The 12,830-nt window shown below is 29.7% G+C and overlaps 1 protein-coding gene across 1 annotated transcript in view; it reads left to right on the plus strand.

Annotated features, from left to right (window-relative positions):
- The window catches only part of LOC132755124 (myosin-11-like), a 49,727-nt gene that overhangs the window by 14,421 nt on the left and 22,476 nt on the right, over positions 1–12,830 (plus strand). Inside the window, exons 13-18 of the mRNA XM_060745922.1 lie at positions 161–224; positions 1,288–1,398; positions 4,104–4,175; positions 4,805–4,940; positions 9,959–10,090; positions 10,963–11,101. Coding sequence (XP_060601905.1) covers positions 161–224; positions 1,288–1,398; positions 4,104–4,175; positions 4,805–4,940; positions 9,959–10,090; positions 10,963–11,101 — 654 coding nt within the window. The remainder of the gene's footprint in view (positions 1–160; positions 225–1,287; positions 1,399–4,103; positions 4,176–4,804; positions 4,941–9,958; positions 10,091–10,962; positions 11,102–12,830) is intronic.

Here is a 12,830-nt window from a genome sequence, read left to right on the forward strand (position 1 = left end):
CTGTTTGCTTACCAACCCTATTACAAGTAGAGAAACTGATATAGAACAGCATGGATCCTGATCAGACTGCGCAGATGCACTATGTTGGTTTTGTCATGGTGCGGCTCATATTTTCTTTCTATTTTATGCATTATAAATAGACTATGATTTACTGTTTCAGAATTGGAACAGATGATGGATGTCAGGAGTGATGATGCTGAGAGGGTAGCAGCCCTTGATGCTCAGTAAGTGTTTGAACCTGTAATCTGATTCTAGAAGTTTTTGCTGATTATTGATAAAGCACATATTGATATACTTATATGAACTAATACTTATATAAACTATAGCAATGTTAAAGCATTATTATATGAATGACTGCTTCATATTTATTACCTAAGATAGAGATGCTACTAGATGCTAGATCCTTCCTACTGAAATCCAAAGTGATTAGTCTTGATTAATCTTTGCCACCAGTCTGATCAGGATCCATGCTGTTCGCTATCAGTTTCTCTACTTGTAATAGAGCCAGGCCTTCATGCGGTTGCATGCAGTCTGACCAGGCTCTGTACTGTTTTGTATTTTGATATTGAAATCCCGTCTACTTAAAATAGACTGTTTCAAAGTCAAAGAAAGACGAATCCATTACATAAATTTCAGCAGGTAAAGGGTTAAAAAAGAATGACTTTGTGCATGCTGTATTTATCCAAATAAGTCACCTGTATCATGCTAAGGGTTTGAATTCATAAAGTGGAGGTCAGTAGACATGGGTATTTTTATAGGTTCATTCTCTAGACATACAAGAGGCAATAAATGATTGGTCTATACCAATAGTATAGAGCTATATTTATATCATTGTGAACATGTTCACAGTCTGATTAGACTATACTGTTTGCTACACAATTTAAATTCTTTGATATTAATCTCTTTAAAACACACAAAACTATGCATTCTTATGATTTTCCTACTGAAGTTAAGGTAGTCTTACTGCAATGCTTTCCTCCCAAAAATTTCTAACATTGGCCAATATCTTAATAATTCGGTCATTTCGGGGATGTTATTTTCGACAATCTTCAGTATTTGATAGTTTTTAACTTTTTGTAAACGGAATTTAGTACATATGTGATGAAGGATGAGTGATTGAAAATAATCTAATGCCCAAGATTTTGAAAAAATAACATTCCAGAAATAACTGATTTGCTATGATATTGGCCGATGTTGGATTTTTTTTGGCTGGAAAGCATTACAGTAAGACGATCTTAATTCAAATTGTATTTCAACAATATTTATTGTGTATTTTTTTTACTACAGATTACAAGCAGAGAAACGTAACTTGTCATCAAAGGCAGAGGAAGTAGGTGAAATGCAAGGCCAGAACTCTAAAATGTTAGAGGATATAGAAACTCTTGGAGAAACACACAAGTATGTATATGATGTACTCACTGGTGATTTGTAAGCCTCTCTAAAGCTATTTACAACACACCCCTTTCACCTCCTTTTCAAGATTTGATTTCATATTGCACTTCACTTTAATGTATATAAATTTACTATGAAATATATTTATGCTGAAGTTAAACATTGACAAATATTAGTAAGCAAAGATTTGTTAAAAGCGATTTAAAAATTGATATCTAATAGAAATACACATTACATAGTTTAGATATAAAAAAGTATTTTATTATGTCCCTCCACTACCTGGTATATCTGTCTGGCTATCTATTCATGGACTGACAATAAAATTTGATATGGGGGGCATTGAAGTTCTATGGACACAGTTCTAGCTTTATATTTATAAACAGATAAGTAAGTTACAAGATAAATGCATAGCATAGCTCTGCCTTCTAACATAAGTAAAAGACTTAATTGTACAGGGATTTACCAACAGTGCAATTTCACAATATTCTTACATTTATGTTTACAAAATCATAATAGAGCATCAAGTGAGGGCAAGAAAATTCTGCATAACAATGTCAGTGAAACAACATTGCTGCTCTTTTTTTTCTGCATCAAGCACAGCTTTTATGCACACATGATACATTAGCATGCTTCAAAACTTAAATGTAACGTCTATTTAGATCCACTATTTGAAGGCATTGGCTTCAGTGTGGTTAACCTCTTTTTGTTCTGTTAAACTTCAAACTTGGTCTACTTGTTTATAATCGTAAAAGAACAACATTTTAAAAAGGCAGATAAATCTAAAAATGTTTTATGCCAAGTTATGCCCTTTTTATCATAGATTTTAAAACTCTTTTTAACCTTTTTTTTGTTCAAGTCTATTTTCTGAGAAACTATCAAACCTGATTTACATGTTCACTATCAGAATATGACAACATTGCAGAAGAACTGATTAAACAAAAATTCATTTATGAAAAAAAAAAAAAGATATATATTCACTTTAAACTAAGAGAAAACTTGGTCACTTTCAAATTCGAAATGCATTTCTAAGGGGAAGATAATCCTGAAAGCAATCTTTGCTTAATTATTTCCCTTAGAATGTTAGCATTTTTCCTCAATAACCGTAAGGTATTCAAAATATTTGCTTACTATCAAGGGCAGGTAAGTCTACTAAGCATGTTTTCAAAATTATCCACTTTTTCCTTGTTGCTTATTTACTATTCAGCATTGAGAAAAGTGGAGCACACGGCCTGTGGGCAGATCCTGTTTAAGAGATTATCATTATGTTTTTTTTAAGCTGAGTAAACTTGCTTTACCAATTAGGGAACAAAGCACATTCATATTTATTTTTCTTTTTATTTCTCCCTTTTATTCACCCTTGATTTAGCTTGGTTCAAATCAGTATGCTCACTGTTTGAAAAATAAATCTAAATTTAGTAGACCTCCACTTCAGTTACCGTATTTCTATTAAATTATTTCTATGTTTTTATGTGGCAAGTTTGCAAAAAATAGACAAATACATGTCACATACCAAATTTAACTTTTATTTCAATGGTAAAATAAAATAGGGGACTGGAGAATGAATTAAAACATCGTGCAAGTATTCGATCTCCCTCACCACCGGGTTTAACAGAGGAGCAAAAGGCCGCCCTAGAACTAATGGATGATGAAGAGAGGGCGTGAGAATCTACGTGTAGTTGTGTGATTATATGTCATAACATATGTATATGTAATGTGTAAATTTAACCAATCAATATTGTGTTTGAATTAGGTGTATGAGAAGATATGCTGTGAAATATGTGTAACTATAATAGAACTGGCTTGCCTACATATCTAAGATGAATATTTTTTGAAAGTTTTACCCCCTTTTTCCAGATTAAAAAAAAAATCATTTGTTATGGCTATGATTTGTTTACCCTTGCCTCTGAAAAATTACATTATGGGCAAGCATAAAAAAAACAATTGTTTAGGATAACAAGCTTAGGATAAATGAAGATAAAAAAAGTTTCATTACATGTGATATTTGTGTTACCTTGCTTTGAAAACATCATCAATAGCTGAATATGCTCAAACATAAATATTCATACTTTGCTTTTCAGCAAAAGCTTTATTGAAATAATTTTTTTGGTTGTTTTAGGTGTATGAGTCATAATTGTTGTTGTTTGCATTAAAATCTTTTACTTCTTTAGTAACTTCCAGTGGTGCATAAATTTTTAAACAAGGTTCATGTATGTTACTTGTGCCGGAAATAGTTTTAAAAACTGTTTTTAAAACATGTATCATATTTTAATGTCAATTTTCTTAGAGAAATTATTATTGTGCGTTTTTCTATAGTATATTGTCAGTGTAATAACATAGATTGGGTGTAAATTATAATTAGTCAGAATATTATTATAGCTTTGTAATTAATTAAATTACAAATTGTTACACTGTAACCCAAAAAATTGAACTAATAAGTTTTCCTACTTTTCTTTTTTCTGTGTAAAAATTTGTTTACTAGTATTTTTTCTATGTCTGATTCACATCTGAGGACCCTTTTTTTAAAATAATGATATATGCTCAATTATATACTCATTAATGTCAGTGAATTTTCATTTAAATTTAGCACACTTTGAGCCTGCTATAATGTATTTACATTTAATGTGGACCTAATTTCAAAAGTTTATCACAATTTAAGTTTAATTTAAGTTGGCCGAACTTTTGATCTTTTATTAAATTGTTTTATTTTTCAGGGCTGTAATGGCTCAGCTGAATAAACAAGTGGAAGAGTACAGGGAGCAGCTGGCCAAGGAGAGGAAAGAAAGGTATGATACATGAATGATACAAGCAAATTATGACATTTTTAGTGAAAACTTCTGCGTTTTAGACAAACCTTCTTCCGGATAATGCTTGTCAGGGTCATTAACTCTGTCATTATTAAGCAGAATTTCAAATAACTTATGTATCAACTGAGGAAGCTAAATAAAGCAAAACATGTTTTGATATTTAAATTTGTGTTGGTTTTTGATCCATTTTATTGTCCTAAATAAGTTAGCACAAACGTTTACAATAATAAGAGGGTGTGTCATTCACAAGATTCATGTGGTTATGTCAAACGTCAATGTCATACTTTAAGAGTCAAATGTAAAAAAGATGGTCTCAAACAGGTTTTCCACACCATAACTCTCTCACTAGCTGGTGTAATTTCAAATAACCTGGCAGAAATGTTCAACATCCTGAGATGTCGTGTAACATGCAAGAACAGTGTTGCTAGGTCAAAGTTCAAGGTCAGATGTGACAGCGGGCTCGACAAGTTGCCCTTGGGCATCTAGTTATTAAATGATTTTATTACACTTCTGTCGTTTATGTGACAAATTTATTATGCAAAATGATGTGCCAAATACCAAAAAGATTGTAGGAATATATAAAATACTAATTGTACTATAAACTATAGGCTTGAGGTACAACAGAGGAAGAATTCTGTTTCTAAAGAACTAGAGGATTACAAGGCAGACAATCATAAATTTATGCAGGAGATGAACACCACTATTACACAGGGAAAACAGGACCATATAACACTTTCTAATGAGGTAATGATAACTCTTTTGACCCTTTACCTGCAGGATTTGCATAATGGATTGGCCTTACCTGAATTTTAAACAGTCTAGAGTCTGGTTAGAATGACATGGCTCTATACTGGTGGCAATGGCAAATTATTTTCAGTTCCAGCAGGTTAATTGGTTAAAAAATATACATATTATATGGATAATGAGACATGTAGGTCATAGTTAAAATGCCAATACATGTATATAGCACTTAGCACCTGTATATAGTAGTTACAACTTTACACATCTACTAGATTAGTTTGTATAGGATGAAGAGTATCTAATGCAGTCAATATTGTTTAGCATTCAGTTTTGTTACTAGTTTTATAAATGCATTTGTACAACATTTTATATGGTTCTTAGATCCAGTTTCTCTTTGCATACTATGTTAAACACCTTTGCTAGCTATTTTGTTAAACTTACTATTAGTTTAATCCCTCATAAATGACAAAATATCAATCCTTTAGATTGTAGTCAATCATGCAAATCAGTTAACCTTTTTTATCTAAAATTCAACACTTAAGTAACAAACTCTTAATATTGAATGGTGTAACTATTTTATATGGTTAACACTTGACCAAGTGATGATAAATCCCATGAACAAATTGATAGCCTTCAAATGACATATTGGTATATTTTCTGTGTTAGTTTATTGTATAATATAATAGCTTTTATTTCAATTTAGGGAAAGCATGTTCATCCTCTGTTAAGACTTGAAAATTAATGTTAATTACAATCTACCTTCAGTTTATGATTTGGAAACAATGTTAATAACAATTCAGTGAATCACCCTCAGTTTATGATTTGGAGGCAATGTTAAAACAATTTACCTTCAGTTTATGATTTGGAAACAATGTTAATAACAATTCAGTGAATCACCCTCAGTTTATGATTTGGAGGCAATGTTAAAACAATTTACCTTCAGTTTATGATTTGGAAACAATGTTAATAACAATTCAGTAAATCACCCTCAGTTTATGATTTGGAGGCAATGTTAAAACAATTTACCTTAAGTTTATGATTTGGAAACAATGTTAATAACAATTCAGTAAATCACCCTCAGTTTATGATTTGGAGGCAATGTTAAAACAATTTACCTTAAGTTTATGATTTGGAAGCAATGTTAATAACAATTCAACTTCATTTTATGACTTAAGAAACATTCTGGTAATAGCAATCTGTTCTCAAATCATGATTTTGAAAATTATGTTGAATAACAATTTTCCTACAGTCTGTGACTTGGAAACAATTTTTATTAACAGTTTACCACCAGTTCGTTACTTGGAAATAGTGTTAGTAACAAATCACCCTCAGTTAATGAACTGTAAACATTTTTAATAACACTTTACCTTTATCTTACTATGTAGAAATTTGGTTAGCCTTATTATTAAATGTCAGTGAGCCCAAGTCAGAAATATAGTATATGTTCTGTTCTGTTTACCGGACTTAAGGCTTAGTTAATGACATTAAAAAAAGTTAATTAACTGTAACTCATCAAATCCTACAATTATTCAGATGAGAACACTACATGAGTTAGAAGAAGTGGTAGGTATTGAATTCTGACAGCTGCATGTATCTTTTAATTTTCATGTCTAAAAAAAGAAAACTTGTGTCTAAAACAAAAAATAAAATACATCTTTTAATACACTTAAGTAACAATATTACTTTACACTGACTGTGCTTAAATTTTCTGTGATTATAGGAATAATTTTATCATAATTATAGATAGTCCAGCTAACATATTATATTCAATAATTTCTTGGACTGACAACTTATTGTATTCTGTACATAGAATAAATATACTTCAAGTTATCTTCCAAATTGCTAACTCATTTATATGCTGTTAACATTTATTGTTGTTAAATTTGTGTAATGGGATAGGTATTCCTGTCATAGAATATGGAACTATCCATTGTTTAATGAAACAGAATTCAAAATCAAAATACAAACTTTGAGCAGCAGTATAAAGTAACAAACCTAGAAGATGTGCAAGCTGGTCTGGCAATTATAGCAGTGGCCTGCCATTATCTGTATTCCAATTTTATTTATGTACAAAAAAAGGGTCATCTTGAGGAATTATCTGTGTTTTGTAATTTCTGTTTGTGATTTCAGTGTGAAGGTAATTAACATGCATGTAAATTTGTGTTAATTTGGATAATAAAATAAAATGAACATAACAATATTAAGGATTGTTATAGTAATGTAAATGTTCTTGTGAAAAATAATTTTTTGTAAGGTCAAGAGGTCAGTTCAATCCTGCTGTAGTTTATTGAATAGAACATAAGTTACATCAAAGTTTCTAATTCTAAAGTCAATGTCGCAATTTTTGTGTTTTGAAAGAACGTTGCATTTGAATTAAGTTGTTATTATTATTACTCTTAAATGAGTAAACATGTACATAGAGGATATTGAATGAGTGTAGATTTTATACTAAATTTATCTTGTTTTTGTGACATTTTTAAAATGAATAGGTCTTTTTTACAATTTTACAATTTGTTCTGTATTTAAGAAGTAGAAATATGTATACAATGTCACTGTAAATGAGAAATTCATATTGCTAAATATCTATGCCATGGTTACCTGGTTACAGAATGTAATATCATATTTATGACATTTAACTCATTTAATAAGTCTTAAGAAAGAATGTTATTGTTACTTTTATACTTATTGCATATGACTGCAAAATGACAAAATAAAAATATTTGATAATTCAAGTTTTACTTAAAATATTACTACATGCAAGAAACATCATTGTTTTGTTTTTGTATAACAAAACTTCAGAGTTTATTAATTACTTTTTCTAGAGTGTAGTTCTTTTACTAAGAAAATGTAAATGAATGTTGATAAAGCTTTATATATGATAGGAGGAGGAAAGTGAAGATACTAGCTCTGAGTATGATGAACTAGAGGTATGGGTAAGGTTGGAAGCTCAATGTAAGGTTGACTTTACTTGTATGTGAAATATAGATCAAAGTGTAAACTTGTATTGTCAGGCTTTTTTACAGATGTGAAAATATTTTAGTTATTTTCAATAATGCTTTAATATTCAAATGGCTTTTAAAATGGGAACCCATATGGCTGGTGGGTTTGCAGCATCAAGTTTTGTCCACAGCAACCTGACATAGAAGGCAGAGAAAAAGCCTACATTAAAAAATTTGAGTTTAAACTTGGCACATATAATGCTCATTGGGAGGCAGAGTGTTTCACACTAAATTCAAATTTATGTGGCCAATATAAAGGTCACATGTAGATGTCCTTTCTACAGACCATTTAGACATCATGAACTGAGGGATTCTATCACAAATGTACGAAAGACTGGTAGGGCCATTTCAACTTCATGAATTCCCGATTTCATCTTCATGAATTCACAATCGTGAATTCTAGAAGTTGAAATCGAGAATTCATGAAGCTGAAATCAGGAATTCATGAAGTTGAAATGTCCCCACCGGTCTTTCGTACAAATGTTTACCACCATGTGACTGAGCATTTTCCAAGTAAATCAAGTCAATTCTTACAAATGTCAAGGTCACTGGAGATGATTTTATCCGGAGCATGATTATCTTCTGCATGATGGGAATTTAGTATTACTCTATGCAAATGTTCGCCTTCATGAGAAGTAGTGATAAGTGCTTTAACTAGGTCAGTAGTTCAAATGTCAAGGTCACACCTCAAGGTCAGAGGTAAAAAAAGCATATCTGTGCAATATGCAAAAGTAAGGACCCTTTAGCTTTTGTAACAGGTGTATTTTGTATTATTTGGTGTACACTAGACGAATATGTAAACTTGTTTTGTCAGCTTTTTGCGTTTTAAGGTTTAGATATTAGTTTTCCCTTTTATCTGAATGATACTGATAACTTTTTATACCTAACATTGTGTTGTTTTGTAAAGAGAACAATAATAAAAAAGGAGATGGTTTTTTATTTGATGTGTGATTTAATATTTGATATTTTTATATGGACATTTTCATTAAATTTTCAAATATATCTGTATGCAGATTTTTTTATTACACTTTATCAGTATTTAAATGATTGATTATTTTGATGGATTAAAGATAGAATTAAGTGCTATTAAAGATCCTGTGACTCAATTTTTTATGGACTTTTTATAATAAATGTAAATGCTCAAATGAAGATTTATCAATATCGTAAGTTCCAAAAAGCATTATTTGTAAAGATATTACCGAATTTACATTTTCATGTAAATAAAGGGAGGTGATTTTTCAATTAGAAATGAATGCATATATTTTAATGATAACATATAATGAGGACAAATATTTGCAGTACATATTTTACATATTCTTTGATGTTTGAAAATTGTTTTAGAAGCATATTTATATTCATATATAAAATTTCACTTAAGTGTGGTAAAAAACCTGAATAACAAGATACAGGATCTTTAAATATGTTTACAACATCAGTTTTTAAAGATCTTTTAAGGTTTAGCTCCCCTTGGTTTTGATACTCTTAAGACATAAGTATTATATTTATAACTTAAATCTCTTATTTAAATAAATAATGCTGTTGATTTCAGGCACTGAGCAGTTATATAATTTTTTGTGTATTTGAGAGTTCATAAGAATTGTTTTTCTTCATATTATTATACTGTATTTTGAGGAAAAACATGTATAGTAAAAACTGTATATTCATATATTTCTCCAGAAAATAATTTTGTATGCATGACTAGGGACCAAATTTTAGATTTAAATGAGCCATTTATACTGCCAATGGATTTATTATGTTACATTAACACAAGAGACTGTTCAATATTAATAATTTGTTTTGTTATGTTTTATATATGACTTACAGGGGCCACATTTAATATATTGTGTTTTATGCATGCCTTGCAGGGGCCTCATTAATAAGATGAGCCATTAAATCTATCATGTTTCTTATATGTCACGAGAGCCTAGTCACCTTGAGTCACTCATGTTTTATATATGCACAACAGTTTCTAAGTTATTTAATGATCTGTTTATTAAACCAAGTTTCACATATGCTTGACAGGGGGCCCAGTTACAGAGAGAATTACGTGCAGATGATGATGAGATTAAAGATTTAGAAGATCAACTTGAAAAAGAACAAGAGAAGTATCAAAAGTCTTTTACTAAGCGCCAAAATGAAGTGGATTCAATGGAGGTATGTAAGATATATGTAATGCTGTTTTAATCATAGTTTAGTCAGTTGTTTTCTTTATAGATATTCTGTCAATTTTTTCAAATGGCAGAATGTCATAAATTTATCATCAAAATTTGAATTCATCCTCAAGTCAATCTATCTTCTCAAACAAAGAAGAACAAAACTGAATGAAAGTATTTCATTTAATATGTCATTACAAAAACTGACACAGCCACATATTTCACTGACACTTTATTCAAACAATTTTGATGATAAATACAGAAACAACATGGGAAACCAATATTATTTTTTTGAAAGCTAATATCATTTTTTAAAAGCCAATATCATTTTTGAAAACCAATATCATTTTTGAAAGTCGATTTCATTTATAAAAGTCAATACACAGGAACTTGAAATTCTATCAATATTAATGATAGTATCCAAAATATACCCCCTATACAGTATAGGGGGTATATTTTGGATATTATCATTAATATTGATAGAATTTCAAGTTCCTGTGGTCAATATCATTTTTTGAAAGCTAATATTTTTGTAAGTCAGTATCATTTTAAAAGTCATTACATGTATCATTTTTGAAAGTAAATTTCTTTTCTGAAAGTCAATTCTGAAAGTCATTGTCATTTTGAAAGTCAATTTTTTTGAAAGTCAATAACATTTTTGAAAGCCAGTATCGTTTTTTGAAAGTCAATAACATTTTTAAAAGTCAATATCATTTTTGAAAGCCAGTATCGTTTTTTGAAAGTCAATATCATTTTTGAAAGTCAATATCATTTTTGAAAGCCAGTATCATTTTTTGAAAGTCAATATCATTTTTGAAAGTCAATATCATTTCATTAAATATATATGATATGGATCTAATAATATGTTTACAGAGAGAAGTGATAGAAATGGAAAATAACATAGCTGAGAAAAATCAGAAGATTGATGATTTCACGCCTGGTTTCGAGGATTTAGAAAAACGGTTTGAAGAGCGAACTGAGGCTTATGATGCCCAGAAGAAAAGCATAGTTGGTAGGTGTGGTACCAGTCATTTCACACTGCACTTGTTGAACTTTATCTTATTCCACACTGGTGTAGTGATGCACAAAATATGTACCTGTCTGGATACATAAAATAGTTCCTCCTATCTTTGTAGTGTCAAAAATGCCTCTCATTTTTCTAGAATGTTATGTTTTTGTTGATTATGTTCTTTACTAGTAACTAGAATTGTTATGAATATGGAGATTCAAGTCAGCAATTCAAAATGCATATTTATTGCTCAAGTGTATGTCCCTAGGATTATGCTATAGTTTACCAAAATTTAGAGTCTGAAAAGTTAAAAATCTTAAAATATTCGAATGAAATAATGAAATGATCATTGTTCGTCTAAGGCACTAACAATCTACAAAAGTCTGTCATATATCCATAACATGTCAAAATATCATGATATATCCTAAAGTTTACTTTTTAAGTAAAAGGGTTAAAATGAAAATTAACAAAAATCTGTCGAATTTTCCTTTCAGTGTATTAAGAGCCATATAAATTGTGATTATAAAAATGAGTCTGAAACTCAGAATATATATTTGTGTATAGTCTGTATGAATTTCTTTGCAAGTATTGATGCATTTTGATTTAGCTTAAAAGATAAAGAAATCTGAGGGGCATTTTGATCTTTGAAGAGACCATTTAACAACTGATTTTGATTTTCTTATTGAATGAAGTTTGCAGGTTTGACATGTTGAAAATTTTCCAGTTTTTTAAGATTTTTAAGAGCACGATTTTAAAAAAATGACATTTTTAAAATAAGTTGCATAGAGGATAATAAATGAGTGCAAGTTTAATAGTGAATTTATTGAATGAGTTGAATAGAATCATACTATGCGAGCCTCTGATGAGCTTAATATTATTGTATTCAGCAAGTTCAATAAATTTAGTAATGAACTTACACAAATTTAATATTTTATTTATCACATACCAAAAATAAACACCGCTTGAAGTGAAAAAAGAACTATTTTTCATTGACACGCCTATAGTATAACGCTAACATTAAGCTCGTCTTAACGCATTGTTTATTGTATAATGTAAAAGACGTCACATCAAAATATATGCACGGCTGTGCAATACCATTTATATGAAGTCGTAAAAGTGACACGTGTATGTGATAAAATGAAGTTATATTTATTTGAAAAAAGAAAAAGATCTGTTGTTAAATGGTCTGTAGAAGTATATATCTCTCAATGAATCACTAGCACCCCATGTTTATTACTTTTCTTATTGATATATCCTTTCTTTGATGGTTAACTTGCTTTCACTCGTGTCATTGATAAAAAATTGGGCAAAATGTGATGAGGCAAGTTCTACAAAGATTTATTAGAAAAAAAAACCCACAGAAATCCTATCTTATCATCCGACAAAAAGGTTTTTTAAGAAATGAATAAAAACAGGAATACAATATTTTAGTATTCTGCTGTCAAAATATTTTCTATTTTGATGAAATAATAGTAATATTTACAGTGAAACTGTTTTTTTAAACTATAAGATTTTATGTTTCAAGTTTCTAGAAAAATAAGATTTAGGTGTAAGCAAAAATATAATAAACATTCCATAAACACAAAAGAAAGTACTTCTTTATTCGTTTTATTTTAAATTAATTTAGAAAGAGAAGTTATTCTATCTGCTTCAATGTTAGTCATAAAGTTATAAGGTAGTCTAAGCCTTAGTAATATAAATTGTATGCAATTAAAACCACATTGTAGTCTGA

Source organism: Ruditapes philippinarum, unplaced genomic scaffold (genome assembly GCF_026571515.1).
Source record: "Ruditapes philippinarum isolate M1 unplaced genomic scaffold, ASM2657151v2 ctg1187_1_1_1_1, whole genome shotgun sequence".
Taxonomy (NCBI): Eukaryota; Metazoa; Mollusca; class Bivalvia; order Venerida; family Veneridae; genus Ruditapes; species Ruditapes philippinarum.